At 51.3% G+C, this 25,458-nt stretch overlaps 7 protein-coding genes across 7 annotated transcripts; 4 read left to right on the forward strand and 3 right to left on the reverse strand.

Annotated features, from left to right (window-relative positions):
• Positions 1 to 2,632: 2,632 nt before the first annotated feature.
• Positions 2,633 to 4,167, reverse strand: BBA_05348 (beta-1,3-glucan-binding protein; the record flags this gene model as incomplete). Its single annotated transcript, XM_008600445.1, has 2 exons — positions 2,633 to 3,569; positions 3,629 to 4,167. The coding sequence occupies 2 exons, from the start codon at positions 4,165 to 4,167 to the stop codon at positions 2,633 to 2,635; spliced, it is 1,476 nt and encodes a 491-aa protein (XP_008598667.1).
• Positions 4,168 to 10,872: 6,705 nt separating this feature from the next.
• BBA_05349 (fasciclin domain-containing protein) lies at positions 10,873 to 12,225 on the forward strand (the record flags this gene model as incomplete). Its single annotated transcript, XM_008600446.1, has 3 exons — positions 10,873 to 10,998; positions 11,049 to 11,096; positions 11,152 to 12,225. The coding sequence occupies 3 exons, from the start codon at positions 10,873 to 10,875 to the stop codon at positions 12,223 to 12,225; spliced, it is 1,248 nt and encodes a 415-aa protein (XP_008598668.1).
• Positions 12,226 to 12,492: 267 nt separating this feature from the next.
• BBA_05350 (RNA recognition domain-containing protein) lies at positions 12,493 to 13,962 on the reverse strand (the record flags this gene model as incomplete). The annotated part of the gene is made up of 4 exons (XM_008600447.1): positions 12,493 to 13,025; positions 13,085 to 13,190; positions 13,264 to 13,618; positions 13,925 to 13,962. 4 exons carry the CDS (start codon positions 13,960 to 13,962, stop codon positions 12,493 to 12,495), a joined length of 1,032 nt encoding a protein of 343 aa, XP_008598669.1.
• An 839-nt stretch (positions 13,963 to 14,801) lies between these two features.
• BBA_05351 (uncharacterized protein) lies at positions 14,802 to 15,219 on the forward strand (the record flags this gene model as incomplete). Its single annotated transcript, XM_008600448.1, has 2 exons — positions 14,802 to 15,033; positions 15,116 to 15,219. 2 exons carry the CDS (start codon positions 14,802 to 14,804, stop codon positions 15,217 to 15,219), a joined length of 336 nt encoding a protein of 111 aa, XP_008598670.1.
• A 545-nt stretch (positions 15,220 to 15,764) lies between these two features.
• Positions 15,765 to 16,268, reverse strand: BBA_05352 (uncharacterized protein; the record flags this gene model as incomplete). The annotated part of the gene is made up of 1 exon (XM_008600449.1): positions 15,765 to 16,268. The coding sequence occupies one exon, from the start codon at positions 16,266 to 16,268 to the stop codon at positions 15,765 to 15,767; it is 504 nt and encodes a 167-aa protein (XP_008598671.1).
• A 2,919-nt stretch (positions 16,269 to 19,187) lies between these two features.
• Positions 19,188 to 20,195, forward strand: BBA_05353 (class III chitinase ChiA2; the record flags this gene model as incomplete). Its single annotated transcript, XM_008600450.1, has 1 exon — positions 19,188 to 20,195. The coding sequence occupies one exon, from the start codon at positions 19,188 to 19,190 to the stop codon at positions 20,193 to 20,195; it is 1,008 nt and encodes a 335-aa protein (XP_008598672.1).
• A 3,922-nt stretch (positions 20,196 to 24,117) lies between these two features.
• BBA_05354 (Acyl-CoA N-acyltransferase) lies at positions 24,118 to 24,741 on the forward strand (the record flags this gene model as incomplete). Its single annotated transcript, XM_008600451.1, has 1 exon — positions 24,118 to 24,741. One exon carries the CDS (start codon positions 24,118 to 24,120, stop codon positions 24,739 to 24,741), a length of 624 nt encoding a protein of 207 aa, XP_008598673.1.
• Positions 24,742 to 25,458: the final 717 nt, after the last annotated feature.

Consider the following 25,458-nt stretch of genomic DNA (forward strand, 5'->3'; position numbering starts at 1 on the left):
TCATGCATTTATTGCTGGGCATTGAACCATTCACGGACAACTTCATCTCATATGCCGATAATGATGGACTGTCGAGAACAAAAACCAGGCATGGGCCATTGCTAGATCGCTGCATCATTGTCGTCCCCAGTCAATCTAATAATAGGAAAAGAACTATTCTCCCGGACCAGGGTCCCCAGTCCACTGGCTGAATATCTAGGCGACAAGAATTGCCGAAAAGCAAGGTCCCCTGGCCTCTCAATACGCGGCAACGTTGTCAGCGGCTCAATAGCGTGCGGTTCAGCGTCGCAGTTGTAATCAAAAAGGCAATCTCAGAAAACGGTGCGGCGCTACCAACTGTACGCCAGGGTACAAATCCTTCACCACTGAATTCTCATTGAGCGTGTTGCTTGGCTTTGGTGTCAATTCAATCTACTAGAAGTGATGTCTTTCTCAAAAAGCGCCCTCTTTACATGTCATCGGAACAACAGTTGCAACCCAGCTCTCACCACCCGTGAGCGCCAAGCTCGCGCAAAAAGGGCCGATGAGGACATTTTGCTCAGATGGTGGTGCTTGCTCTAAGCTAGCAACATGTTGCTTCTTTGCGTGCGCCGAGAGCTCTCGGCTTTAGTTGCACCAGCCCATTTTCATCCATGTGTGCAGGTTGTTTTTTTAACCACTCAAACTGCGGCAGAAGTAATACCGAACCCTGAAGGGCTACGGATTACTCCGCTCTGGTTTTTGGCCTTGGGCGCCAACGACTCAAGTACCTGGAAGCGCGGGGGGGGGGGGGCGGTTGGAAGACACCAAGATGTAGATACATGCCATGCATGTTTCGCTTCTTGTTACCAGCCAAAAGGTCATCGGTCAGGAACTCTACGCCATTGGTGTAACTTGAAAATCCATGTGGCTGTCATGTATTCTAAAAATGAAATGAAATATGAAAACATGTCGTAATTGAGCCGCCAGCGGTGAGCGGAATACAGCCAAAAGAAACCAGAGAGACAGTTTCGCCCACAGAGCCCAAATATAGACGTGCGGAAATCCATTTCCAGACGGTCTGGAAATCGGCCGACAACATAGAGAAAAAAAACTTTTTAAACCAACCACGACGCAGACAGCCGGATTCGGTGTTCAGCTTGCCTCGCAGCCCTGGCTAGATCGTACCGCGGCCCCTCAGCACCAACAACCCAAGGCAAGCCCTGGTCAATCTTGTCTGCCGTGATACTTGAACGTCAAATAAGCAAGAAGAAGAAGGACAGGAAGAACCACCGGCTCGCTTAAGCAACCTGCGGGCAACATCCGGGATCCCTTGCTTTCCACAACGTATCCGCGCGGATTCGCCAGGACTCGAGAGATCAGTCGGAACGTGCATGATGCCGGCACATGTACTGCCGCCGACGCTGGCCCCTGTCACAACAAAACTCGGAAAATCCTCAATAATTCAACTTCAGCCTTGGAAAAGCCCCCAAATATCGGTAATACCGTGGAGCTGGCCGTTGCTCAGCCACAGCGACTGTTCAGATAGGGCACATGTGACGAGAGTGTAGCTCGTGATTCTGAATGTTTACCTGCTGCAACTGGATGAAAGGAAAATCTCCCCCCACCCTCCAGCCCTAGAATCATGGCGAAAGTTTAGTCTTTTTTTTTAAAAAAAAAAAATAATATCCAGCTCGATCAGCATGCGACCACTGAGCTGAGCTCGGGCGTCGCTCGCGCGCCGCCTTGATCTCCCGCCCCCCCCCCCCTTCTGGTGATGCGCTTCTTCACCGTGGCACTCTCCCGTATCTGAACTGTCAAAGCACCGACGCGCCCACCCTCTTGCATGAACAATTTGACATGTGTCATTCTACATATTCTCTCTTTCTCCCTCTTTCTCACATTATTTTATATTTGTATTTTTTATATATTCTTTTTTTTTTTTTAACTTTAAAGAAGCCTCGCCAAGAGTGCCAAAGTTTAATGTCACGGCCCCACTGATGAAACGGCTCTAGGTACAGTCAGACAGGGCTTGAACAGATCATGGCGTAGTAATCGCAGCACCTCATAGCAATGAGTAGAGGAACAAGAATCTCGAGATAAAGATAGCGAGGGAAAAAAAAAAGGCAATCTCGTACAGCATGACGGCAATCTTCGACCCGGTTGCATTTGGTAACTAGCCGCCAGACGCCTCGTATTGTCTCGGTCCACAGCCCAAGGTGAGACAACGGCGCTCCAGAACCTTGAAAGATCTGGGAGGGTCCAAGACATCATTACGTAGCTTGGCTGGCATGCTGATTGCTGGCTACCTGTACTTGCTAGCATGGTTCAATTCAAAATCTTCATAGACGTGGGGGATGATTCGAGATCATTCTCGTTTTTCTCCGTTCAATCCTCAATTGATAAACTTGTGCAAATATACCTCAATAAGACACATGACGCAAACTGCAACTCTTTGGCGTATGCCTGCGCCTAAACTACCCAAACCCATATGCGAATGACAATCAACTAGTCCAGATTGACTTGCCTATCCTCTTGTCTATGATGCCATTTGATCTAACGAAAAATGAGGAGATAAAAAAAAAGCGGAAAAGAAACAAAAAAAGACTTGCTCGTGATTATGTAGTCATAGATGGTAAAGGAAAAAGGGGAAAAGAATAGAGAGATACAAGTTTTACAGCTCTTCGTCGCCGTCGCATTGTTTTTGAATCACCACGCGCTGAATCTCCATCTGGGGCTGCTTCCACGTAGGGTGCCAGTCCTCGCGGGCAGCCCAAAAGTCCTTCTTGGCGTTGGGAGACCCGTTGACCCAGGGCTTGAGCGATTTGTTGTCCTCGAACCAGCCGTTGGTGCCGCCCACGGCCAGGTTAATGATGAGATAGAATTCCTGGTCAAAGGGCGTATTCTTGCGGCCAGTCTGACTCCAGACGTCGGCTAGGCGGGTACCGTTGCTGGTTGTCTGCGGGAAAGCGCCGCGCTGCCACATGGGCTTGTTAAAGTTGGTGTAAAGTACCTGCATCAGGCGCGTGTTGACGTAGGTGAAGAGGTACTTTTGCGACCACTCGAGGCCAAACGTATTGAAGCTGTCACCAAAGTCGCCGCGCAGAATCTTGTGCTTATTGTTCGTCTTCCACCAGGCGTCATTGGCAGGATCGGGGCCCCAGTGCAGCGCCGACGAGACAATGTTATTACCGCCTTGGGCATAGGTCCAGTTGTTGCCGCGCGACTCCATAATGTCAATTTCACCCGAGGCCGGCCAGGGTCCGTAGGTATCCTTGACGGGCATCATCCAGATGGCGGGCCACAGCCAGTCGCCCTGTGGGAGCTTGGCGGTGACTTCTACGCGGCCGTATTTCAGGGTGGCGCCCTTTTTGGTGTGGATGCGACCAGACTTGACGGGCGGCACAACGCTAGAGTTTCCAGCAGTGGTGTTGGTGACGGCAACGCAGTCGTAAAAGTCATCCGAAGTGCAAGTACCATCCTTTTTGAGGTCAATGGTGGTGGTCTTTTCCATCTTGTCGGCGTCCTGGAGGGTGGCCTTGATGAAGAGGTTGCCGCCGTCAACGTAGACATTTTCGTCGCCGGGGGTAGTCATCTCAAACTCTCCATTACTGCGCAAGTTAGCATGCAAATGGATTGAGGTGGTATAACGCGAAAAAAAAAAGCTTACCCAAATCCACCAAGCTGGACCTCCTTGGTCCAAACGCCGGTGTCGAGGCCATTGTCAAAGCTGTCATCAATAAGCGGGCAATACTTGTGGTGGACGACACTGCGGAGGCCATCCCAGACTAGAAAACCAGAGATGCCGAGACCAATGAGGATACCAATGATGGGGATGATGGTGACCCATTTCTCCTTTTTGTCTTTCTTCTGCAGCCAGGGCTTCTCGACCTCGCCTTTGGCGACACGGCGCGAGTGGAAGTAGCGCTGGGCGCGCTCTTCGAACCGTGGCCCGAGAGCGCTGGAGGAGCCAAAGCTAGAGGCAGGCCGCGAGACGGCAGGACTGACAAAAGGATTTGTGCCAGTGTTCGTGGCAAGTCGGTGGTTAGCGGCAGGCTCAGGGGTTTCGCCAAATGGATTGCGACCACCGTCTGTGTTTGGGGTTCCTGAGCGGGGAGGTGTGATGTTGGAGGAAACGTTGCCCGAGTACGGTTGGGCGTTTTGGTTGTTGTAGCTACTGGTGTAGCGGTCGTTTTGTTGGTGATCCATGACGGACTGTGAAGAAGAAGATGGAAGAGAAGTAAATGCGGAGAATTGAACGGGAGAGATGCCGTCGTGGTAGGGCAATGTCAGTCGCGACGAGCAAAGACGATCGATCTGGGTAGCGAAGCTCTCTACGCCGTTGCGCTTTGCGCCAGCTCCCTGATGTGTAGGTGTGGCGTGGATGAATTAATGAAGGAACGAGAACGAGGATAGTGATGATGGGTATAGTGCTTAAGCGCGGTAGATATGCGCAATCCAAAATGAGCCTCCAGACTGAATGCAAATGGAAAAGGGTAAAACTGGATGGTTAATGTTTCGAGAGAAATGTAGCAGGAAAAGGTTATGAGAGAAATGTAGCCAAGGCGGCAACGCTAGCAAAGCTGTGGTGGTGCTGAATACAGCAGTGCGTATATTTTTCAGGTGCACAGAGTAAATAGCTACCTTACTAGCAGGTGCCTCTTGGTGGTAGTCAAGGCGTGGCTGATGCACACTGATAGCATCCGGTGGATGCAGCGGGGATGGCCGGATCTGCCACTATTTATTTTTTTCTTTACGCTTTTTTCTATTCTCTATTTTAGCTCTTTTTTATTCATCAATTTGATGTGCATCAAGACAGCCTGAGTAGCGCATACATGTTGTACCTAGGACCAGTTGGCGACGCCGCAATTGTGTGCCCAAATGTCTGCCCCGTACGAAGTATCCGTAGCGAGAAAATCTACAGGGCTCTTTACCCCTGCCCATAGTCCCATCAGTGGCTCCAGGGGCCTACAGAATACGGGCGGCTACCGTGGGCTATAGTGGGCCTCGGGTAGTTCTGAATCACCACTCAATCACCATGATATGTACCAGCCAACGTGTGTTGTCTTGTCAACTTGTTACTCAGATTATCTGAAAAATTCGACATGATGAGCAGACACCCAGACAAGCTGCCGCCATGAGAACGGGGTCAACCAGGAAGCCACCAGCAGCCTATAATACGGACCTACCGGCGGCCTGCTACAGTGGAACCACCAACACCGTGGACGTGCAGCAGCTGGATGCGAGGCGACGAGGCTCTGAGCATTCAACAACTCGGACTTCAACGCAGCATCTGGGGCAGTGCGCGCAACCCTTTTCTATTCATACGCGGGTTGGTGACCATGCTTCAATGGTAACTTGGAAGCCTGTAACCATGCCGTTATTACCTGCCCAAGGTACCCGCCGACTGCATTCGGGCGCACGTCTCGTCACCATCACGCACGTCCTCTGTCTGCTGTCCACGCAGCCACTAGATTGTGACTGACGATAACACCGGGCTACAATTTCTCGGCCAACAATATGGGTCACTGGGATGGCCAACTTTTCCCCTGCCCCGGCGTGTGCTGGCTGCCGTCTGTTGTTTACCGCATGTCCGTGCTATCAATAGACGGCATGCGCTGTGACCCCGGCCAGGCGGATACCAGTAGATGCGAAATTACGGGACCGCTCTTCTACTGGCAAGAGTCATCGATCTCTAGGACCGGCAGGGCTCTCGTATGCCTGCATGGAACATATCACCATACGTATTTTGATAGTTGCCCACTGCTACGTATCCCGTCATTGCGGCAGTGCCAATTTGCAAGCCATAGCTGTCAGCTCAGTCAATACAATGACAGACGGCATACATTTGTGCTCGCTTCACCCTGTCAAGCTGTAAACGCCGTTATGCATCATCGGTGCTCAGCTGCAGCTGGGCTTGTCAGCTGCAGGTGGCCGTGTTCACCAGATTGGCACACAATTGTATCAAGGTGAGTCCAGCATGTTCGCCTACCTTGTCTTGTTTTCTTTGCTGTCTTTCTTTCGCTTTTCCTGCCGGCAAGGAACTACGTGGCCGTCCTCAACGGACATTGTTTCAGATCCGTTCAGGTCCAGTCGGCTGCCGTGCCGGCTCTGCAACAGGCTGATCATCCTGTAAGCGCCAGTCCGGGCGATCTTGACAGGTCCGAGACTCGACAAGTCCCTCGGTCAGTGGTGATGCTGCACAACCCGGCCAGCTCGCAGATCTAGAGCCTGGATTTGTTACTGGTACGGCAAACAAGGGGTGGGAGATGCGTGCGGCGTGAGAGATGGCAGCCCAGACTGCCCCTCCAGCTCAGCACAAGCCCATGATCCACTGAAGACGTGCATGATCATTATCAATTATTTTTGTAGTAGCGCTGGACCAAGACCAGGTCATTTGGCAGCAGTGGAGCGCAGACGGGAGCGTAAGGTAGCTATTAGTACCTAAATAGGCTCAGCTTGATGTCGCAGCCCGCCGGTAAAAGCAGCAGCTCGACAGCGCACGAAAAGCGGCATGAGGAGGTGTGGCTGGTGCCTCTGCCCACTGCCCTGGCGCTGTGGCTTGCCAGGGCCATCTTTTCTCTTGCCTTTTTAGGGAGGCACAGATGCGCCATGGCGTTTTTACACACACACCCTCCCCCTTTCCCCCTCCATTCTCCATTGCTTACTTTTTTATCTCTCCTAGCCTCAACCCACCATCCCATTGTTCCTTTGTCGCCTCTCCAGAACCTCCAGAACAGCCAGCGCTAACATCGGACGACATCTCACGTTGCTTTTGCAGCATCATTCCGGTTTTTTTTCTTCTTCTTTTTTTTTCACATGCTAGGATTTAATCACTCTCTGATGCTCAACAATGCTACCAGCTCAGTCCTGCTACTTCTCATCTCGAAACGACCCTCCCTACGCCACGGCTTGGGTCGTTTGCCAGCCACGGCAACATCTCAGCACAGACAGACACACGAGGTACGAAACGACGGACTGATACGGCAACTTTGCGAATTCCACTCGGCTCCCGGTCGCCCCCGCTTTGGCAATTTGGTTCCTTGAAACAAGGCTTTTTAAAAGCCGCTGAAGACGTTGCCCCATCCTCTACCAAACTCAAGCGCCACACAAGTCGTCTGCCCCCAGATGTCTCACCACTCAATCGTCGTTTTTCAACGAACCAATAACCCGATTGGCAAGTCAATAGGATGGCAAACTCTACTATCACCGAAGCGCCACGCGAGTTTATTGGGCGCTTTTCGACCCACTAGCCACCAACAACGCGCTGTATCAATCATTTCGATGCGGAACCTCTTCGTTCCGCCTCTGCGATTACGTGCACTTTGCGCAACTCGTTCTACTAGGCGTTTTTTTTGTGACTGCAGAAAGGCCTTGCCACGTACCATTAACGTCAACTTCGCAAAACGGCTCGCGTGCCTGATATGTAATATTCGGCACAATGTTTCGCGAATGACAGATAGATACAAAGAGGAGCGCCGCGGAAAGAAAGCATTACTATTTATGCGGCCCCGTCTTCTGTTGAGACGGAGAAAGCAGCTGCTAGTTACTCATACATATGTACCAGTGCTAAGCGACCCCATCGCCCACCGTCGACGGATGACACCAAACTCTTTCTAGCGGGCTTCCATTCAGATCCACCAGCCACGCTACGCCTCAAGCTGTCGGCCTCCCTTTGTCAGACGAGCACGAAATTATTAGTATCGTCATGGAGAGGCGGTGATCGCCGCTTCAATAAGTAAGAATCAGCTCTGGACTCGAGAGGCTGTACACGGGATATCCGACTTGGCGCCTGACGGTGTGAGTGTAGGAGTTATATATAGGCCTATGGGACGATTCGGCATAGAGATCATGAAAATTTAACGGGGATCTGGTGTTGTGAAAAGTTTATTTGCCTCATTTTCACCCAAACCGAACGCTTGGATGGCATCGATTCGGCCAGCTTGATACCGAGCAAGCTGTGCCAAGTTTCTGCTCGATGAAAGTTCAGAGTCTCAGAGAAAAGTTTAAGCCAGCGTCTCCTGGCACCCGAGGTTAGCTTCCAGCCGAAGCAGGTGTACGACTGATCACCACCAAGATCTGAAGTATGTTTGTTTTGAGTAACCTTTCTGTTGTGCAGCGTCTCATACGATGGACTGGCGCGGCTAAACACTTCACTACTCGACGTTGCCAGCTTGAGAGTGTTTCAACTTACACCACGCATCGCCATCATAGCACGGCCAACAGCAGACTCGTGTGCAACAAGGATTCGGGCCACTCCCGAGCTTTTGAAAAATCAGGCCACTGAAGCTAGACGCTCTGGCGCCATTGTAAAAGTTACTCGATAAGCCCAGTAAGCAGCGTCGTTGCGAATTCTTCATTCAGGCCGCTGATATCAGCCTTTCTGCAATAGTAGCGCACCGCTGTTACCCAGTTGCCCAATGCCACACAATTGGCGATTCCACACCGCGCATCTTGGGGCAAGCAGCTATTCGTCACAGAACAGCCACAGAAGACATCTTTCTCTCCTCTACACGTTTTATGTCATCGTGCAACCCCGTTTTTCTTCGTCTGATAACCCGACACACTGGTAGATGTAACCATGGATATAAAAGGTAGACAGGTGGCATCTCCACTACTGACTGGAATAGGCCAACGTGCAGCGCCCATCACCTTCGTATATGCAAGCAGTCGGACACGCTAATGCACCAAAAAGCCACGGAGACGTTAAGAATCAAAATCAGGCTCCGACATAGAATCATTATTCTGGATTCAAGGCGAGCCATTTTGGCACGTTGAGCAGGCCTGGGACTGAGACCAAAAGTGGTGCTAAGAATAGTAGGGAAACGTGCCTTGTTCTTTGGCCAAAGGAATTTGTTTCCGCAGAACACATATGGAATAGGAGGGGCTGTTTTTTTACTCTTCCATTCCCAATATGTACAGCCACATTAACCTTAGCTAACAGGTGATCCAACAAAGACGAAAACTCAGACTTCTCGGAACCGCGTTGTGGGACATGGGCAAAGTCTGTGCAATGCATCAACGTGGTCGTGTTGGGTGGGCTCTCATTCATGCGTCGTAGGTGACCCGATACGGACGGGGCAGTGCGACCTGCGAGGGAAAGAAGAGGTGTACACTCGAGGAGCTAAGCACAACAGTAACTGTGCTTAAACTCATTTGCAGGGTAACATCCCGCAGGCCTCGAGTCCTGATCCTGTCTCTGTATTCGGGCATCTTGGTTTCTGCAAGGACGGCTATCTCTCTCCCGTCTATTCGTACTTGCCACTGATAAAACACTGCCCGAGTCTGGAAACTCACTCGGCAGCTACTCAGTCAACCCTCACGGTAACTTGTTCCTTCTTCACATGTCTCAGAAGTATACTCAAAAGAGAGTCGCTTCCCCTTTCGTCCTCTCTGAAGCCACAGATGAATATACGAGGCCCGTGAGCGGCGCGCACATTGGTACGCGATGCCAAGCCGGCCCGTCAATTTTTCTCATTTGCTCATATCAACGACGGTCCCTTTGCTCCGTCCTGCGAGCTGTGCGTGAACACTATTAAAGTCGACTTGTCTAGAGATAACCATGTGAAAATGCAACGTGCGGGTAGAATTGCGTCATTCAGACAGAGGTAGGTGATTAAAAGTGGCTCGTATTACTGCTGTTACCGGGAGTTTACATACTATCCAATCTCCGGATTTTCCGATTTGCTGGTGCAATACCAAACTGTCTGTCTTCTCAGACGCAAAGCGGTATCGATGGTAAGGCTGCGTCTTGTATCGCAGCACCGAGAGAACTTTCGGGATTCGAAAACCGAGAGCTCAATTTAGGCGAGACTGACTTAAAACCGGTGCCTTAATAGCCCCTCTTCTATTTATCCGTTCCGCAAGGGTAGCTCGATCTGTGCGCGGGATGTGCCGCCGCCGCGCCGCTGCGCTGCCAACCTGTCTTGAGCCGAATTGTCGTGTTGCAGGTCTCTTTACCAATAAACTGCACCAATATGGGGTATTGGTCAATTTTCCCCTCCTCGGATGCGTTTCATTCGCCTTTGCGTGCTGCAAAATGGCTGGCCGGTGGCCAGCTTCTGACTCCAGTGGTGGGCTTGTTTTTTTTTTCTCGTATCTTGTCGATCCTCTGCCAATTTCCGTCCTGTTATTGACCTATGACAGCAGCGCCAACTCCCCCCTTATTCGCAGCCCAGCGGAGGAGGTTGGTTTTAGCCAAATGGGGATGTGCCCATCGCTTGGTCTTGGCTGCGTTCTACAAAATTCGCTGGCGTTGAGGTCTGCCCGGCCAATCATTCTCCCCAAGTCATTCAGGTACGAGAGAACCCTTACGGCGAGCCAACACTGGGGGTTCACCATATATATTACTAGGGCCAAAACATCGTATTGCGCGCCCAATCTTGCACCTCGTATTTGAGTGAGACTCTTGGTTCGTATCGAGGAAAGCTGAATTTGTTCCTTGTGGTACATAGGCTTGGCAGGCGCTATTGCAGAAGGACGGACACTCAACAGTCCGCGATTCTTGGAGTCTTTTGGTGCACCGCCACGCGACGACAAAACGGCTGAGATATCGTGGTCGAGTTGCACGACGGCCAAAAAGGGCAACTTGCGTGTATCAGTATCTGCTGCTGTGCCTCCCCAGGATCTCCTGCGCAGATTGAAAACACGGGCACCCCCGGGTCTCACCGCGCTGCGACGATAACCAGACGGTCGAGCTGGATTGTAGCTCGTGGGCGGCGTCGCGACAAATTACAGAGTTGCACTGCGGCGTTCTGCGTTGCCTCGCTCCCCAGACTACAAAGTCGTAGCTTGCTCTCACCTGGCTAGCGGCAAAGTTGCTTTGCCGTTTCTGTCTTGAGCAATTTCGAACACGCTCGAGGTTCGCTCGACACCAGGGAACCATTACCAACGACACCACACAAGTCTCTCATGATGGTTCGAATCGTTGCCTGGCCATTGGCCCTGTTCACTGCGGCCGCGTTGGCTGCCTCCTCCGATGACTTGGGCTCTGTTCTTCAAAGACAGCACAATCTCACAACCTTTTATGACTTGATCAAGGTGCATTCGCTCCCGTCCAGTCATAAACAGCTCATTGCTAACATCACCAGAACAACTCTGATGTACTGTTACAACTTCCCAACTACAATGGTGTCACTGTAAGCTCATTCCTCCTTCGCACACTCTCAAGTACCGACTGCTCACACCTTTCAGATCTGCGCGCCTTCAGACAAGGCTTTTGAAAACATCCCCTACACATCTCTCAACGACGTCTGGGACCCCAGCGACGTGGCCAAGACGACCGCCTTGCTGCAGTACCATATCCTCCAGGGCAGCGTCACCATTGCCGACCTCGAGTCGGGGCCGACATACCTCGAGCGCACGCTCCTCACGGCGCCGGCCTACACCAACGTGACGGCCGGCCAAAACGTGCTCATCGACAAGCAGCCCGGCGACACGATTGTCCTGACCAGCAGCCTCGGCACGCGCTGCACCGTGATTGAGCAAGACATTGCCTTTTCGGGCGGCCGCATCCACGTCATTGACAACCTGCTGATCCCGCCGGCGCCGCTGCGCGCCACGGCCGCCACCTTTCGCGCGCAGTCGTTCCTCGCGGCGCTCTACGCCGCGGGCCTCATGCCCGACGTCGACGACCGCCGCAACGTGACCGTGTTTGCGCCGCGCGACGCTGCCATGGACCTCGTCGGCGGGTCGCTCGAGGCCGCACTGCAGGGGCGCGGAGGAAAGGCGGCACTCGCCCGCGTCATGGGCTACCACGTCGTGCCGGGCCGCATCCTGTCCTCGACGGATCTCGTCAACGGCACCGTCTTGACCACCCTGAGCGGCGGTAGCAACGCGACAAGCAGCGGCGGCGGCGGCGGCGGCGGCAACCCGAGATTGGTGGTGCGGCAGGCGGGCAATGACAAGTTTGTCAACTCGGCCAAGATTGTGCAGCCCGACATCCTGCTCGCCAACGGCATCATGCACCTCGTCGCCGACGTGCTCAACCCGGACGCACCGTCGGCCACGCCCGACCCAACCCTCGCCAGTCAGCCGCCCGTCTTCCCCGTCAGCGTCGCCAGCAGCCCCTTTGCGTCGGCTCTGCCCTGCACCTCCGACTGCCCGACGAGCACGAGCGCCGCCACCGCATCGTCTACGACGACGACGACGACGGCCAGCAGTGGAGGCGGCAAGCCCACGTCCAGCAAGAACGGGGCCGTCCCGAAGCCGACAGCCCACGCGGCCGCCGCGGCGCTTGGTGTCTTGGGCGCTGGCCTGCTGCTGTAGTCTCGGGCCTGTTCTTTGATATATGGGAAGATGAATGATATTTTTTTTTGAAATAATACAGCTGTAATTAATTGGTAGTGTAGTAATGAACATGCCCATACTTGTGGGTTGGATATTCATTGACTTGCTGCCACCGGTTGTCAGTATAGGCCTCGGTACTCCTATCCGAGCAAAAGCAAATCCCTTTGTCCTTCTTTGTTCACATAATACATGAGCACCAAGTCCCAAGGTTAGTCGCTTCTTGATGTTTTTGTCTTTGATCACGCTTCAGTAGCCGCTTTGGCTGCGATCATCGCGGCTGTCGATACTGCGACTTCGTCGGCCATAGCCACCCCCACCACCGTTGCCTTTTCGGGGCCGCGGCGACCGTGACCGCGACGCATAAGAGGCTCGCGAGCGACTCCTGTATCTGCTTCCACCGCCGCGGCCGCCGCCGCTGCCCCGAGTAGGCGGCGGCGACTGCGAACGCGACGAGCCGCCGCCAGGACGGTAGACATCTGAACGTGGTCCGTATCTGCCACCACCGCCACCTCCTGCTCCTCCAAGAGGGGACATTGGCGGACCGCCTCTGCGACGTCGACCGCCGCCCCCTCGGCCCCCGCCCGTGAACGGCACGCGGGGGTCAATGTTTGCGCCGCGGCGGGCGGTCGGCGGTGGCGGTGAGAGTTTGCGCCGGGGAAGCACGATGGAGACGTGGATTATAGCACCGTCAACCTGGGCTTCGTGCATGTTGGCAATGGCTGCTTCGGCATCGGCTTCGTGGTCGTACAGAATGTATGCGGTGCCTCGATTCGTGCCGACTGTACATGTTAGAGCTGCTATCGATGACCTTGAAGGGAACTGGACAGAAATAGCTTACAGGTTCGGTTGACGGGAAGGTCAAGGTCCTTGATGCGACCAAATTTGCCAAAGATTTCGTACAAATGGTCGTCGTTGATCGTCTTTGACAAACGCTCCACGACAATCTACCACTCCTAGGTTAGCGCTGGGCCTTTGCCTGTCCGTCGACGGGATTGAAATATCGCGGGTTGGCCATACCTTTGTGCTCTTTGCCAGCGGTCCCTCGCTGCCTCTGCGACTACGACTCCAGCTGCGACTGTCACTGCGACCGCTCGGGGTCCTGCTGTAGCTTCGTCCGCGACTGTAGCTGCGGCTGCGGCTGTAGCTTGGACTTCTGCTTCGGCTGTAACTACGGCCACGACTATCGTCCCGATTGCGTGTGCTACCGCTGCCGCCGCCGCCACCGTTACGTGGCAAGGAGCGCGATCTGCTGCGCGATCGGGAGGGCGACCGCGAGCGCGCGTTGTGATGGTTTGGGGCGGGTGAGCGCGACCGCGAACGGAAGCGCTCTCGTGCCGGTGATGGTGATGGCATTTCGTTGGGAGCAGAGGAGCTTGTGCGAATCAGCGCGCAGCTCGTCGCGTATGTTTTCGAGTATAAATTGGATCTGCGATTGATTGAAAGCGCTTGGTTTCTTATTTGCCAACATGCGAAAAGCTCTTTGAAGAAAGCTACCCTGGTCACGTGTGGGGCCTTGAAACAAAAGGCCGTGGAAGCGATATGCAAACGGACGCGAGAGCTTTGTTTGGCAGATTTTGAGGTATATGCATGAAAATGGTATGTGAAATATTTCGGGGGCTCCGAAATATGTGTCTCGGTCTCTACATGCCACGTTGAGTTACCCAGATCAAATGCTCACCGCTTATTCACTGCGAGATCCTCGATGATGCTCGCCATGATGTGAGTTGCATGTACCAAGGCTGAATGATATGAGCGTCATAAGCAGACGAGAAAATTATTACACTTAGACATAGCATGGCTCGAGTTCAAGTTTCGGAGAATATGTAGACAAGAGTTCTCAATCGCTCGTGTGACTCTCGGCATGCTGGTCCCGGGTACGCTTCTTGGCCATCACTTACATCACCTAGGAGCAGCACACAGTTGCGTTGAAAACGCACCAATGAAGAAAAAAGCATTTGACATTATAGAGGAACCAGTTCCAATTTAGCTGGAATTAAGCTGGAACGCTTTTTACAATTCGGTCCGCTGGTGTCTACATCAAGTAATTGCTAGACGGTTTGATTCATAAAAGCCACGCCGATTGCAAACATTGTGAGAGGAGTGGACGGTATGCCAGAACCTGACTAATCAATATTTCTCTCTGTTGGAATTGAGTTACATTGATATTGAGAGTCAGACAATCGCAGTAGAGTTTTCTTAATTATAGTAAATGGAACTGAGTGATGTAATAGTGTTCGAACGACAACTTATTGAGCTTGCTTGCTGAGAATCCCCACAACTGCCTCTTTCAACCAATCACAGTGTAGTATCAGTCCGCATACCGGACTGCCGAAGCAGGCCACTCAGCAACACATCTCCTCCTCCGACATTAGGAGCTCGACAGTCTTGCCGGAAACCGAGCGCATTCGTGTGGGCGCAACGTAAGAAAGAGGGATCTTGCAGACGCAAAAACCTCAAACGAGCCCTGCCTCTACACGAAAAACCACTCTCTCAACACGAGCCCCCCGGCTGAGATCTCCCGAACCCGCATCTCCTGGACGCGATACACTGCCAACATGGCCGCCGCCGCCGACGAATCGCTATACATGGTGTCGCAGACATCGTTGCTAGAAAAGGATGATGAGCTCGACTCGTTGCCTTCTCTCTCGACTGACGAAATCTACTCGGACGACGAGGACGATGCGCAAGCGGAGTGGGAGCGCAGCCTAGAGCAGGTACAAATGCTGCTCACCATGGTACTAGTGCCGTGGATGGGCAAGTTTTTTGGCCGAAAATTTGCCTACTGGAGTATGTAACCCGACAACACTTGTGATGGGGTTCTTTGCGTACGTCGGTGAAGAAGCGAGGCATGCTGACTGACTATGTTTAGGCTGGGCCAGATACATGAACTGGGCACACGGTGTCGAGGTTGCATACACCGATAAAAAGGCATTCAATGTGATTGGTGCAGTGGAAGCTGCTCGATCATTATAGTGTTGGCGGTGTGTTCTATCCTTGGCATTGCATCGCATCGAACGGCTGCGCGCTTTGAAAGTGCCATTCTGCACCGTTTCCTGCTTATATTTCTTTCTTTGGCGTTGGGTGGCATATACTCTGGTAAAAAGCTGTATTTAGACGGCCAGAATTACTGACTTGTTCAACAATGGATTTATTCTACCTTGGCCTGTCAACATGGAGTTTGTCAAGTTCAAAGTGAGTGGTATATTAACACAACATTGATGTGTTGCGCATTATAGATTACAACAAACAGAAAACGATACATGCTTCATAGCCCAACAATTTGAACATTTTGAACAATTACAACGCAAGCCGGACTAACATAGATACTATACAAGGCAGTTAGGGGTCAATGTGGAACTACCCGGATCAGGTGCGACGATTGACGGAGAAGTTTTCTGTGAGCAAACAACCGAGATTCGTGAACAGCTTGATATTACACCCTCGAAAAGAGCTGGGATGGTGCTTCAAGGTGCATGATGCCCGACGGCAGACCAAGGATGGGACGCTCAGCGTGGCACTTAGACCTGTGACATGGCCGGGCGGGATGAGCGGGTAATACCGGGGCTGCGCATCTCCTTGAATGAAAGGAAGAGAGCGCCGCAGAGAGTGGCCCAGAGGAACCACATGAAGGCATCACTGGCCTGCAGCTCGCGGCAGCGGTGCTCGGCGTTGCCGGAGCCGTAGGCGATCCAGTTGGCAGGGCGACCGAATGTCTTGGAGCAGTTCGTGTTGCCGATGCGGGCAGCAAGGACGATGGCGCTGATAAAAGTGAAGAGGACGCCAAGGACGTCGAGGACCAAGAGGACGATGGGCATGGCAAGGCTGGAGATGACGCTAGCGACGATGCCGTAGAGACAAACGACCCAGGAGAGGGCCGTGACGAACATGGTGAAGTTTACGGCGGCGCGGGCCGACGTCGAGGCGTTATTATCTTGGGCAATGACATTGCCAATGAGACCAGTAATGATGATTGTGAAGACGAGGGCGATGCCGCGCAGAATGAGGTTGAAGAAGCCTGACATGGTTGTGTAATTGACGCGCAAAAGTACAGTGGTGGTTGTGTGGGTTGTTTGAGGTTCAGTCAACGGTTTGTTAGAAGATGATTAATATTGGGAAATATAGCCAATGTGTTGGAAAACGAAGTGGAATGGAAGAGTATTAAAGGTGTGTGAAGGAGGGGCAAGAACCGTCTTCATGCCGGAGTCCGGTATACTGGGTTCTTGAGTTATGTATCGATGATGCGATCGATTGAGCTTTGTGGGGTCCAGCAGCCGGGGGTTCGCGCCTGGGCAGCTAACAGGGTGCAAATGTGCATAGACAGTTTTCCAACTACAATAAGAAATCAATTATGGTCGTTTTTTTACGAGACAGATATTTTCAACGGTTAAATCAAAAAAACAGCAACCAAGTGTCACAATGTACGCTCAAATGCAGATGAAATTGGTCCCAAGGCAATGGCATGTGTTGTAACGTGAAGAAGCTCGCAAGCGGTTTACAGTGGAGCGCGCACTAATCCGGCCGTGTCCAGCGAGCGTTGTGCATCTCTTTTTGCTGCGTTGCGTTTCGGGTGGCAGCAGAAAATGTCAGCGGGAATTCCAAGATACAGACAGCAGCAGTGCGAATGACCTCACTTCAAAGCCTAATTAGTGCGCCCGGTGGAGGCAGGGCTGCCGAAGCTTCCCGACGCCCAACTTACGTCACTGATGCTTGGCGTGGGCAGCAAAGCCCTACACGCAAGAATATTTCGAGAATATTTGGGAAAAAAAAAAAAAAGATCAATCGAGAGAATAATCGGCTTCTACCGAGATTTTCAAGGCAGGTGTTGGCTCTAACCGTGCGCAGAACGCTCGCTGCCCATGATATTAGTACAACTAATGCTTCGGCTTGCAGCCATACCTAGGTAGGTAGCAAAGTAACTTACCTACAGAGTCCAGTTTGGCTTTTTCCAAAGTATCTCAGGCGCGACATGAGCTTGCCAACGGCCGTCTACTAGAGCCATGTAGTGCCCTACTAATCACTCAGTTAGCATACAGCTCGCTGCTTAGTCTCACCAAAACTCTGGACTATTGGTGCGCATTTTTAGAGTATTTTGTTTTCCAAGCCCCAAGACACAGCTGAGCCAGGTGGCTTCATGATGTGAAAGGAGCGCAACGTTGCACTATATATCACATAAATTGGCTGCTGAAACCTCCCCATCTTGTCACATTGGACCAGTAACCAAAATTAGCAGGTGCCTGCCATACGCAGGAGGCCATCTGCAGAAAGGCAAAACCCGAAAACAAGTCAAGTTCCTTGGTGCCTGTTTCGCCTGCAAACTGCTATTCGCGGTCGATGTTCACCCCGGGTTTGAAGATCTGCATCGCGTACACTGCCTCAAAGCAGCAGCTGAACCGATCAAGAGGATCCCATCACCGGTAGTCGCATCATCCCCTTGGCCTTTTTCAGCCCGCCGCAATCTCCTGCTTGTCAAGGCTGGCCAACTGATTAGGGCCAAGTGGCCTGTTCATGTCAGGGGACACTGGGACGGTGCCGACCGTTGGGCATGTCGCCGTGTTTCACATCTACTTGCTTGCCTTGCGCCGGACCGGGAATTGCGGCGGGCGACCTCGAACCTGCTGCTGACGGTCAAGTACATAGTGAGTCAAGCAGACGCTACGAAGCAACTGATGTATTCCAACGTTGCTACAGTTGGCCTTTGCTCGGCGGATGGCGTGATACAAGAAGCTACAAGTGTGCGAAACACTATACTGTATCAATGTCCGTATACCAAGAGCAGCAGCCAGAACATCATGGCGAGAACTGGAATCCGAACACAACACAGGACGACTTGATCCGCGGTGCACAGCACAACCTCAACACTCGGCGAGTTTTGCAATATAAAACATGTCTTGATAGGGAGAGGACAAATCTGAGACGCATAGTGACCCATCTAGAACAAGTCAAGCCCATATGGCCCTACATTGCATTGTGTGAAAGGGAACAGCCTTGTAAGACGCTCATGCCCACTGCGCGCCTTTCAATATACCTTTTACCACAACCGCGAAATTTGTATAGCAATATGTGTGAATCAAAAGGGCAACTGCCAATACATGCACATAATTTGTTGACCTTGCAGTCGCGACATCCTTTCGCCTCCGTGTCGACTGGCTCACTCGACCAAGGGTATTCGGCCATCCGCGGACCTGGTCATGATTGGTCGGACCCTGACATCAGACGGTTGTTTTTTTTACTCATTTGATTGCTGCTTCAGCTAATTTCTAAATGACCTGGTGGAGAAGCCCTTAATCTTTCAGCTGCATCAGTCAAAAAGCGACGTTGACAGCTTGCATTGCTAGCTACTCCTTGCCTAAACGGGCAAGTGCTTCTATACGTGATGCCGCCCATCACACGACGAGTCAATCTGAGACGGGTGGGCGCCGGGCCCAAAATGTATGGAACATCAGATGTGCTTAACGTCTCTTGCCCGAATTCCGTCCAGCTGATGCAGTTTTCTGGTTGGCAAGTTGAGAATTACGTCTATCATGCTGGTGCGGCGGGCGCAACGACATCTCTAACACGCTACGCAACGGACCGCTGCCAATGAGCTTGGCAATGTAAGTGACGACGATCCGCGCACTTCCAAGTCATCTCATCAATGTCATCTCACCATCAAAAGCACGCATGCACATACAAAAATGTCATGTTTTCACAGCCATGATGGAGGCCTTTGTAGCATCGAGTAGCTCACGGCGACATCCGAGATGGATAAAAAGCCAGCCTATACTCTGGACAAAAGCGACTGTTTTCTTCTCATCAACCATCCAAAGATATCTTCAGCTTCTATTCCTTTCAATATTTGTCATTTTCTGTAAATACTTTTACTTCTTTGCACGTTTCTTTGCACATTTATACATACATATACCCCCACACTCACAACCGTTGATACCATCTTCATACCCATCATGCGTTCAGCTGCTTTCACTACTCTCGCTGCCCTCACTGCTTCCGTTGCTGCAGCACCCCACGCTGTTACAACTCGTGCGGAACCTGGAGCTCAGAACGTCGTCTTTTGGGGCCAGAACGGCGGCGGCGTTGTCGAAAACAACGACCTGGCTACCTACTGCACCAAGTCTACCGGCATCGACATTATTGTACTTTCTTTCCTTTACCAGTGGGGTAACGGCAACAAGATTGCCGGCGGGACTATTGGCCAGTCATGCTCCATTGACACGTCTGGTAAAGGGCAGAATTGTGACGATCTGGCCAAGGCCATCGATACCTGCAAGACCAACGGCGTCAAAGTCATCATGTCTCTCGGCGGTGCTGCAGGCGCCTACTCGCTTTCCTCCAAAGAAGAGGCCGAGGCCATTGGGCAGAACCTATGGGAAGCCTACGGCAACCTCGATGGCAAAAACGGCAGCGTCCCCCGCCCCTTTGGAAAGACGTTTGTCAACGGCTGGGACTTTGACATTGAGAGCAACCGCGGAAACAATTTCTACTCGGACATGATTGCCAAGCTGCGCGGAAACTTTGCCTCGGACTCGTCCAACCAGTACTTCATCACCGGCGCTCCCCAGTGCCCCATCCCGGAGCCCAACATGAACGAAATGATCACCAAGTCGCAATTTGACTACCTCTGGGTACAATTCTACAACAACCCGGGCTGCTCCGTCGACGGCACCATCAACTATGACGACTGGAAGAAGAACATTGCCAATACGCCCTCGGCCAAGGCCAAGATCTTTATCGGTGTCCCTGCCTCGCCACTCGGCGCTACCGGTACGCAGAGCGGCGCAAAGTATTATCTCGAGCCTACAAAGCTCGCTTCTCTCGTCGGCCAGCACAAGTCCGACTCGGCCTTTGGCGGCGTCATGATGTGGGCTGCGGGCTTCTCTGATGCCAATGTCAACAACGGATGCACTTATGCGCAAGAGGCCAAACGTATCCTTGAAACCGGCTCCGCATGCTAGACGATGCGATTTGTGGAAGCGACGCTTGAAAGGTCGGCTTCACTCGAGAGTGGCGTGGCACTTGCCTTTCGATACCATACTATGGCTCAATTTATTGTACATAACTAGATTATATATAAATTGGAATTCTTCTAAGTTGCATAAAGCTTCTGATTAGAAAAGTATGGTGTTAAGACAAGAAAAAGCTCTATCAGCCATTCCAAGGCATGACCGAAGGTTACTCCAGAGCAAAGAAAAGTCTACCCAGATGTGTAAACACTCAGGCTCTACTTTACTGTGTTTTACCTCCAATTTTAGATGAAAAAGCTTTAGATGGAAAAACGACGGAGAATGACGTTGCCCATTTTAAAAGGAGATTGAAGGGCTCAAGTTTAAATTACACTGTTGGAAGCACAAGGGAGTTGGCTACGATACGGATCATCAGGTTCTTTGGTGTTGATGCTAATGGTTGATCGTTCTATCAGTATCTAGACAGGTGTAATGAGGTACCTATTAGAATGAAGATACAGAAATGAGTCCGCGCTGCTGCTATCCGAGGCGCCGAGGCTGCTGCCTCTATTCCAACAGATGCAATAACCCGATAATATTGGAGAGAGGCACTGAAGGGGAGGGGGGGTTATTTGGCCTCCTCCTATTGTTGGCACATTACATGAAATGGCATCGATACATTCTTGAAACAAAATCGAAACAAAACAAACTGTATCTAAATATCAGCTCGCGACATATCTGTTTACTCTATCGAGGGCATACTCTTCAGTGGCTGGGAGAGCGCCTGTGAGACTCAAGCTAGACATCAGCCGACCATTAGCTGAGCTCCGTCATTACCGCAGGCGAACAGTAATGATAGAATAAAGTTCCAGCATACTGCTATAAAGCTTTTTACTTGATTAGCGATGGTACAATTCAAGTCCATGATGGAGGCGATGCGGTCATCGAAACTTGTGCAGCGACATGACCCAGCGCATCGGAAGCCCTGATTGAGGGTTTCAGTCCACGTCGTTCTTCTATATCCGGGTATGGACTGTTTTTCTCGCATAAAATGCCCAGAGCTCAAATACAACACTTCTCATTTCCATCTGGGAAGCTGCCAATTCCCGCGCTACATGATCATCGCTATGGGCAATACAAAATAAGCCCATGGCATAAAGTTTATAAGTCGTCTGTCTCGCCGACGAAATGAAAGCGAAAACACGAGGGATAGCAATAATATTCAGGCTTTGTCGTGAGTTTCAAGTTGCAGAATTTAAACGAGACTATCGTTCTCGTGGATGATATACTTTCGCCACCGTGTGCAAGAGAGGATAGGGGCAATATTGTGCATGACTGTGCTCTGTTCAGACGTACTGCGACTGCAGCCTGATTCCCAAACTAATACAAGCTATTGGTCAATAGAAATTGACAGAGCTGCATATCTGAAGAGCAAGTCGAAGCTTGTCGATAACTAGGCACTTCGGCACCGAGGGGTCAGGTTTAGAGTTTATACGGTATACTTTTACAATCATACGACTTTCATTATACACACACCACGGCCTGTGCGCATGTGGCTAATATGGAGATTACAATATTGTGATGGAGATATATTGAGAGTTTTACATTAGAAGCTCAGCTTGCAAAGCATCATTCCACGGCACATACAGGCCGTATGATGCCATTGCCAACTTACAGTCTCACCCTGTCAGCATCTCGGCATCAATGTTAGAATAGAGAAGCGCTGGACTCGGGTGGCTTTCTGCAAAATGAAGAAACTTTGGTATTACATTAGAAATGCCTAAAATACCGAATATTCAGAACAAGACTCCTGAGATACCAGATGGAGAGCGTGAGCCGCGTGATAGGGCGTGGGCCATGGACGAAGCGCGCCCCAGACCCCGCGAACGTGTGCTCACAGCCTCAGCCTTGCCTGAGTGAGAAACGGAAAGGAAGGAAATTATATCGTGAAGTAGCCAGGTGCCAAGTCTGTACGGAGCACCTTCAAAGGCAAAGATTAAGATTCCGAGCCCGTGCGCGTGACAGGCATCACCAAAACTCTAAACCCAATGTGACGGTCGCAGGCTCAAGTCACAATGAATGCCACTTGATTCCATCCAGAATTGACACGAATCAAGAAGATCCTTATTTTCAAAAGTTTATGCAATCACTTGTCGGCAACAGACCTGCCAACTAATGGAGGAGTAGTGAGGAACCTCCATGGCAGTTTAAACATTCCGCGGGGCAATCATGTAATTATTAATCGTCGACCTGAACTTGATTAAGCCGGAATTCCATGTGGCCCCGTTTCCGTTGCTTAGTTGGGTCAGAGTAACGGCCCGGTTCCCCCACGTTTCTGTCCCGCCAGTTCCTCGCTTCTGCTCGAGAGAGGGGCCGTGCAGCATTCGCTGATGGCGCAGACCTGCTGTGATTGATATGGGAATACAGCGCTGACAAAGAGGATCTAGCCGCGTACTATTTAGTGATAGCCTTTGAGAATCCCAAAGAACCCTCAAAATCCCAGCTCCAAGTCGCTGTTGAACTATACCTCGTGTAGCGTTGGGCTGTGAATTAGATACACGTGGCAATCAAAGAGTACGTTTCGCATGGCAAGCTATCATGGAGCAGTTACATATCATCATAGTCCGCTTAGCATATCTCTTTATAATCACTGACAAGATTCGGCGTGATTATGTGTATGTGGCGGTGCACCTGGCCTGACCAACTCCGCCCCGGGGCTGTGACTATGCATCGCGTAATCGTAGCGCTCCGGGCGAGCCGCACGACATGCGTTCTGAGGCATTGCAAGAGCGAAAGTCTTGGTCATTGAGTTCGGGACCGAGGAGAGCAGGTTCTGTGTCAGCGCGGAAAGCACCTTGACGAGAACTGATGCACCATCACTTGCTGCAGGATGCGACAAAACTCTCGGCGGCCTTTGTTATCCAGTTCCACTACTTGCGTAGATAAACACCGATTTCTATACCCCGGATTTCCGGTGATATTGTCATCGTGATGTTATGCAGCCTATTACCTGTCCCAGATGGCGGTCGATGGAAAATGCGTCCAACACGACGTCCAACACGACGTTCAACACGACATTGAGCAATGTCTTTAGCAGTATTTGGGGGACGAATTTACAAGTATCAATGTTTAATACGGATGCCTTTACTCTAGAGTCCAAGAACCCGACATTGACCAAATCGAATGCCGGAAATCACGGATGGAAAAGAGTCCCCAATCGGCCAGCCTTGTCAAGCCTTCAAGCGGGAAAACCATCATGTTTCTCTCTTCACTTACTTTGTATTCGTGCTCCATTTCTTCAAGGCGCTGGACTTGCATCTCCACGACGGAAATGCCAGCAGATCTGAGGTTGTTGCGGTGTGTTGGTCGGGAGCGGCGGACTCACGAAGGACAGGACAAAGTACAAAAGCCAATACAGGAAGAAGATGCCCAAGATAGGAAGTAACAAGGGTCTCGACTATAGTTCTGGAATTCCGAATTTGGTTCGAAGCAGAACAAAAAAAAAACAAAAATACTCATGGCCAGCAGCACAAATCCCACGACTACCACTGAGAATCATAAACGCCCCAGGCGCCGCGAGCTGGTGACTCTCATCGTGGTTCAAAGTTCAAAGTTCAAGTACAAAAAACTAATTAGTGTGGACTTGCCTGACGCTAAACGGGACACATACCGCCAAGTGATTAAGTGCCTTTTCATAATTCTGGGGCATTCTAGGACGTGCTGGAGTCAACTTGTCAAGATAGGGCGCGCCAAAACCTTTGTCGTTGGACGGGCCGCTTACCAAACAATGGCGTACAAAACAGGAGGCGTGCGCATTAGAAAGCCATGGCATTATGCATTCTAGAGCTGCGCAAAAGTTTCCTTTTTTTTTTCTCTCTTTTTTTTTCTTACTATAAACCTATATTTAAATACCTCTTGTGAAACCCAAGCAGACATGATCAGAGTCCGCAAAGCCACCTTGGCCGACGCAGCCGACATTATTCGTATTGGTCGGCACGTCTTTTCCGCCACCTTTGGGCACTCGGTCCCGGAATCTGAGCTCCTGGCCTACCTAGATTCTTCCTATACGGAGCCGCTTATTTCCGCCGAGCTAGAGGATGCCACTAAAGATATTCTTGTGGCAGTCCATCATCACCCCCAGTTACAGGACGTGGGCTCAGACCCTACCAGCGCCGCGTCAAGCAGCAGCAGCAGCAGCAACAGCAGCACTGCCGACGACGACGACGGTGTGGTTGTTGGATTCGCGCAGCTGACACGGGACTCGTCGTTAGCGGAGCCGTGCGTTGCTAAGCTTGCCCAGGCCGGCTCATCAGTTGAGCTGCAGCGGCTGTATGTTGACGTGTCATTCCATGGCACAGGGATCGGCAGTCGGCTGGCGGGTGCCATTGAGGATATTGCTCGCAAGGAAGGGTTCACGCACATGTGGCTTGGCGTATGGGAAGAAAATCGAGCCGCTGCCCGTGTGTATGCCAAGCTAGGCTACTCAGGTATTGGGTTTCACGATTTTGTGGTGGGAAGCATCGTTCAGCGCGATGACATTTTGATGAAGCAACTATAATTTTCCGTCGGTTTTTTTTTTTTTTTTTTTGGCCGAAAGACACTTTCACGTCAACAAGAAAACAAGGTCTATATACGGGCCGCCAACGACTGCCGAGTACATGGGTAGCGGAGATTTTTTGCATCTTTTTCCAGCCAACGATGGGAGGAAACGGAAAAGGCGAGGAGCCACAACTTGGTTGAATGTACCGAAGCATCGGAAGCCAATAGACAGAACAGTAGTAAATAACCTAGCCCAGCGGAATGCGGCAAGCAGGGGGGGGTGCCATATGCAACGGCTTCTGCATGAAATTGACTGAGGAAGGGGGTCTGTCCAGCACCGACCGGGCCGTGGACAAGAACGATCCAAGGCATGCCCGGGAATAGATGCAATGAATTGCATGACATGTCGAGAATATGGCAATTTCCATCTTCTGACCGCGAACGTTGCACAAAGAAGCCCTAGAGTCTCAATAAGACATGCCGTGATATAGACTAGAGAAGTTTAAATTCTTTCGGCATTACTTGTTTCTTGCCTGCATTCTTTTTCCATGAATCACGGGTCTGTGGGTTCTGCACGGAGCGCATGTAAGGGAGACTACAATTAAAGTTTGACAGGCTTCTTTTTAGACTCTTCTTTTGCCACTACCATAATGGCTGGTGCTTTTTTTTTGCTGCAACAATGACCGTTGTTTTAGGGCAAATGCAAATCTCCCCTCTCCCCCAGTTCTTTTCTCGG

This window comes from Beauveria bassiana, assembly GCF_000280675.1.
Source record: "Beauveria bassiana ARSEF 2860 unplaced genomic scaffold BBA_S00014, whole genome shotgun sequence".
Classification (NCBI taxonomy): Eukaryota; Fungi; Ascomycota; class Sordariomycetes; order Hypocreales; family Cordycipitaceae; genus Beauveria; species Beauveria bassiana.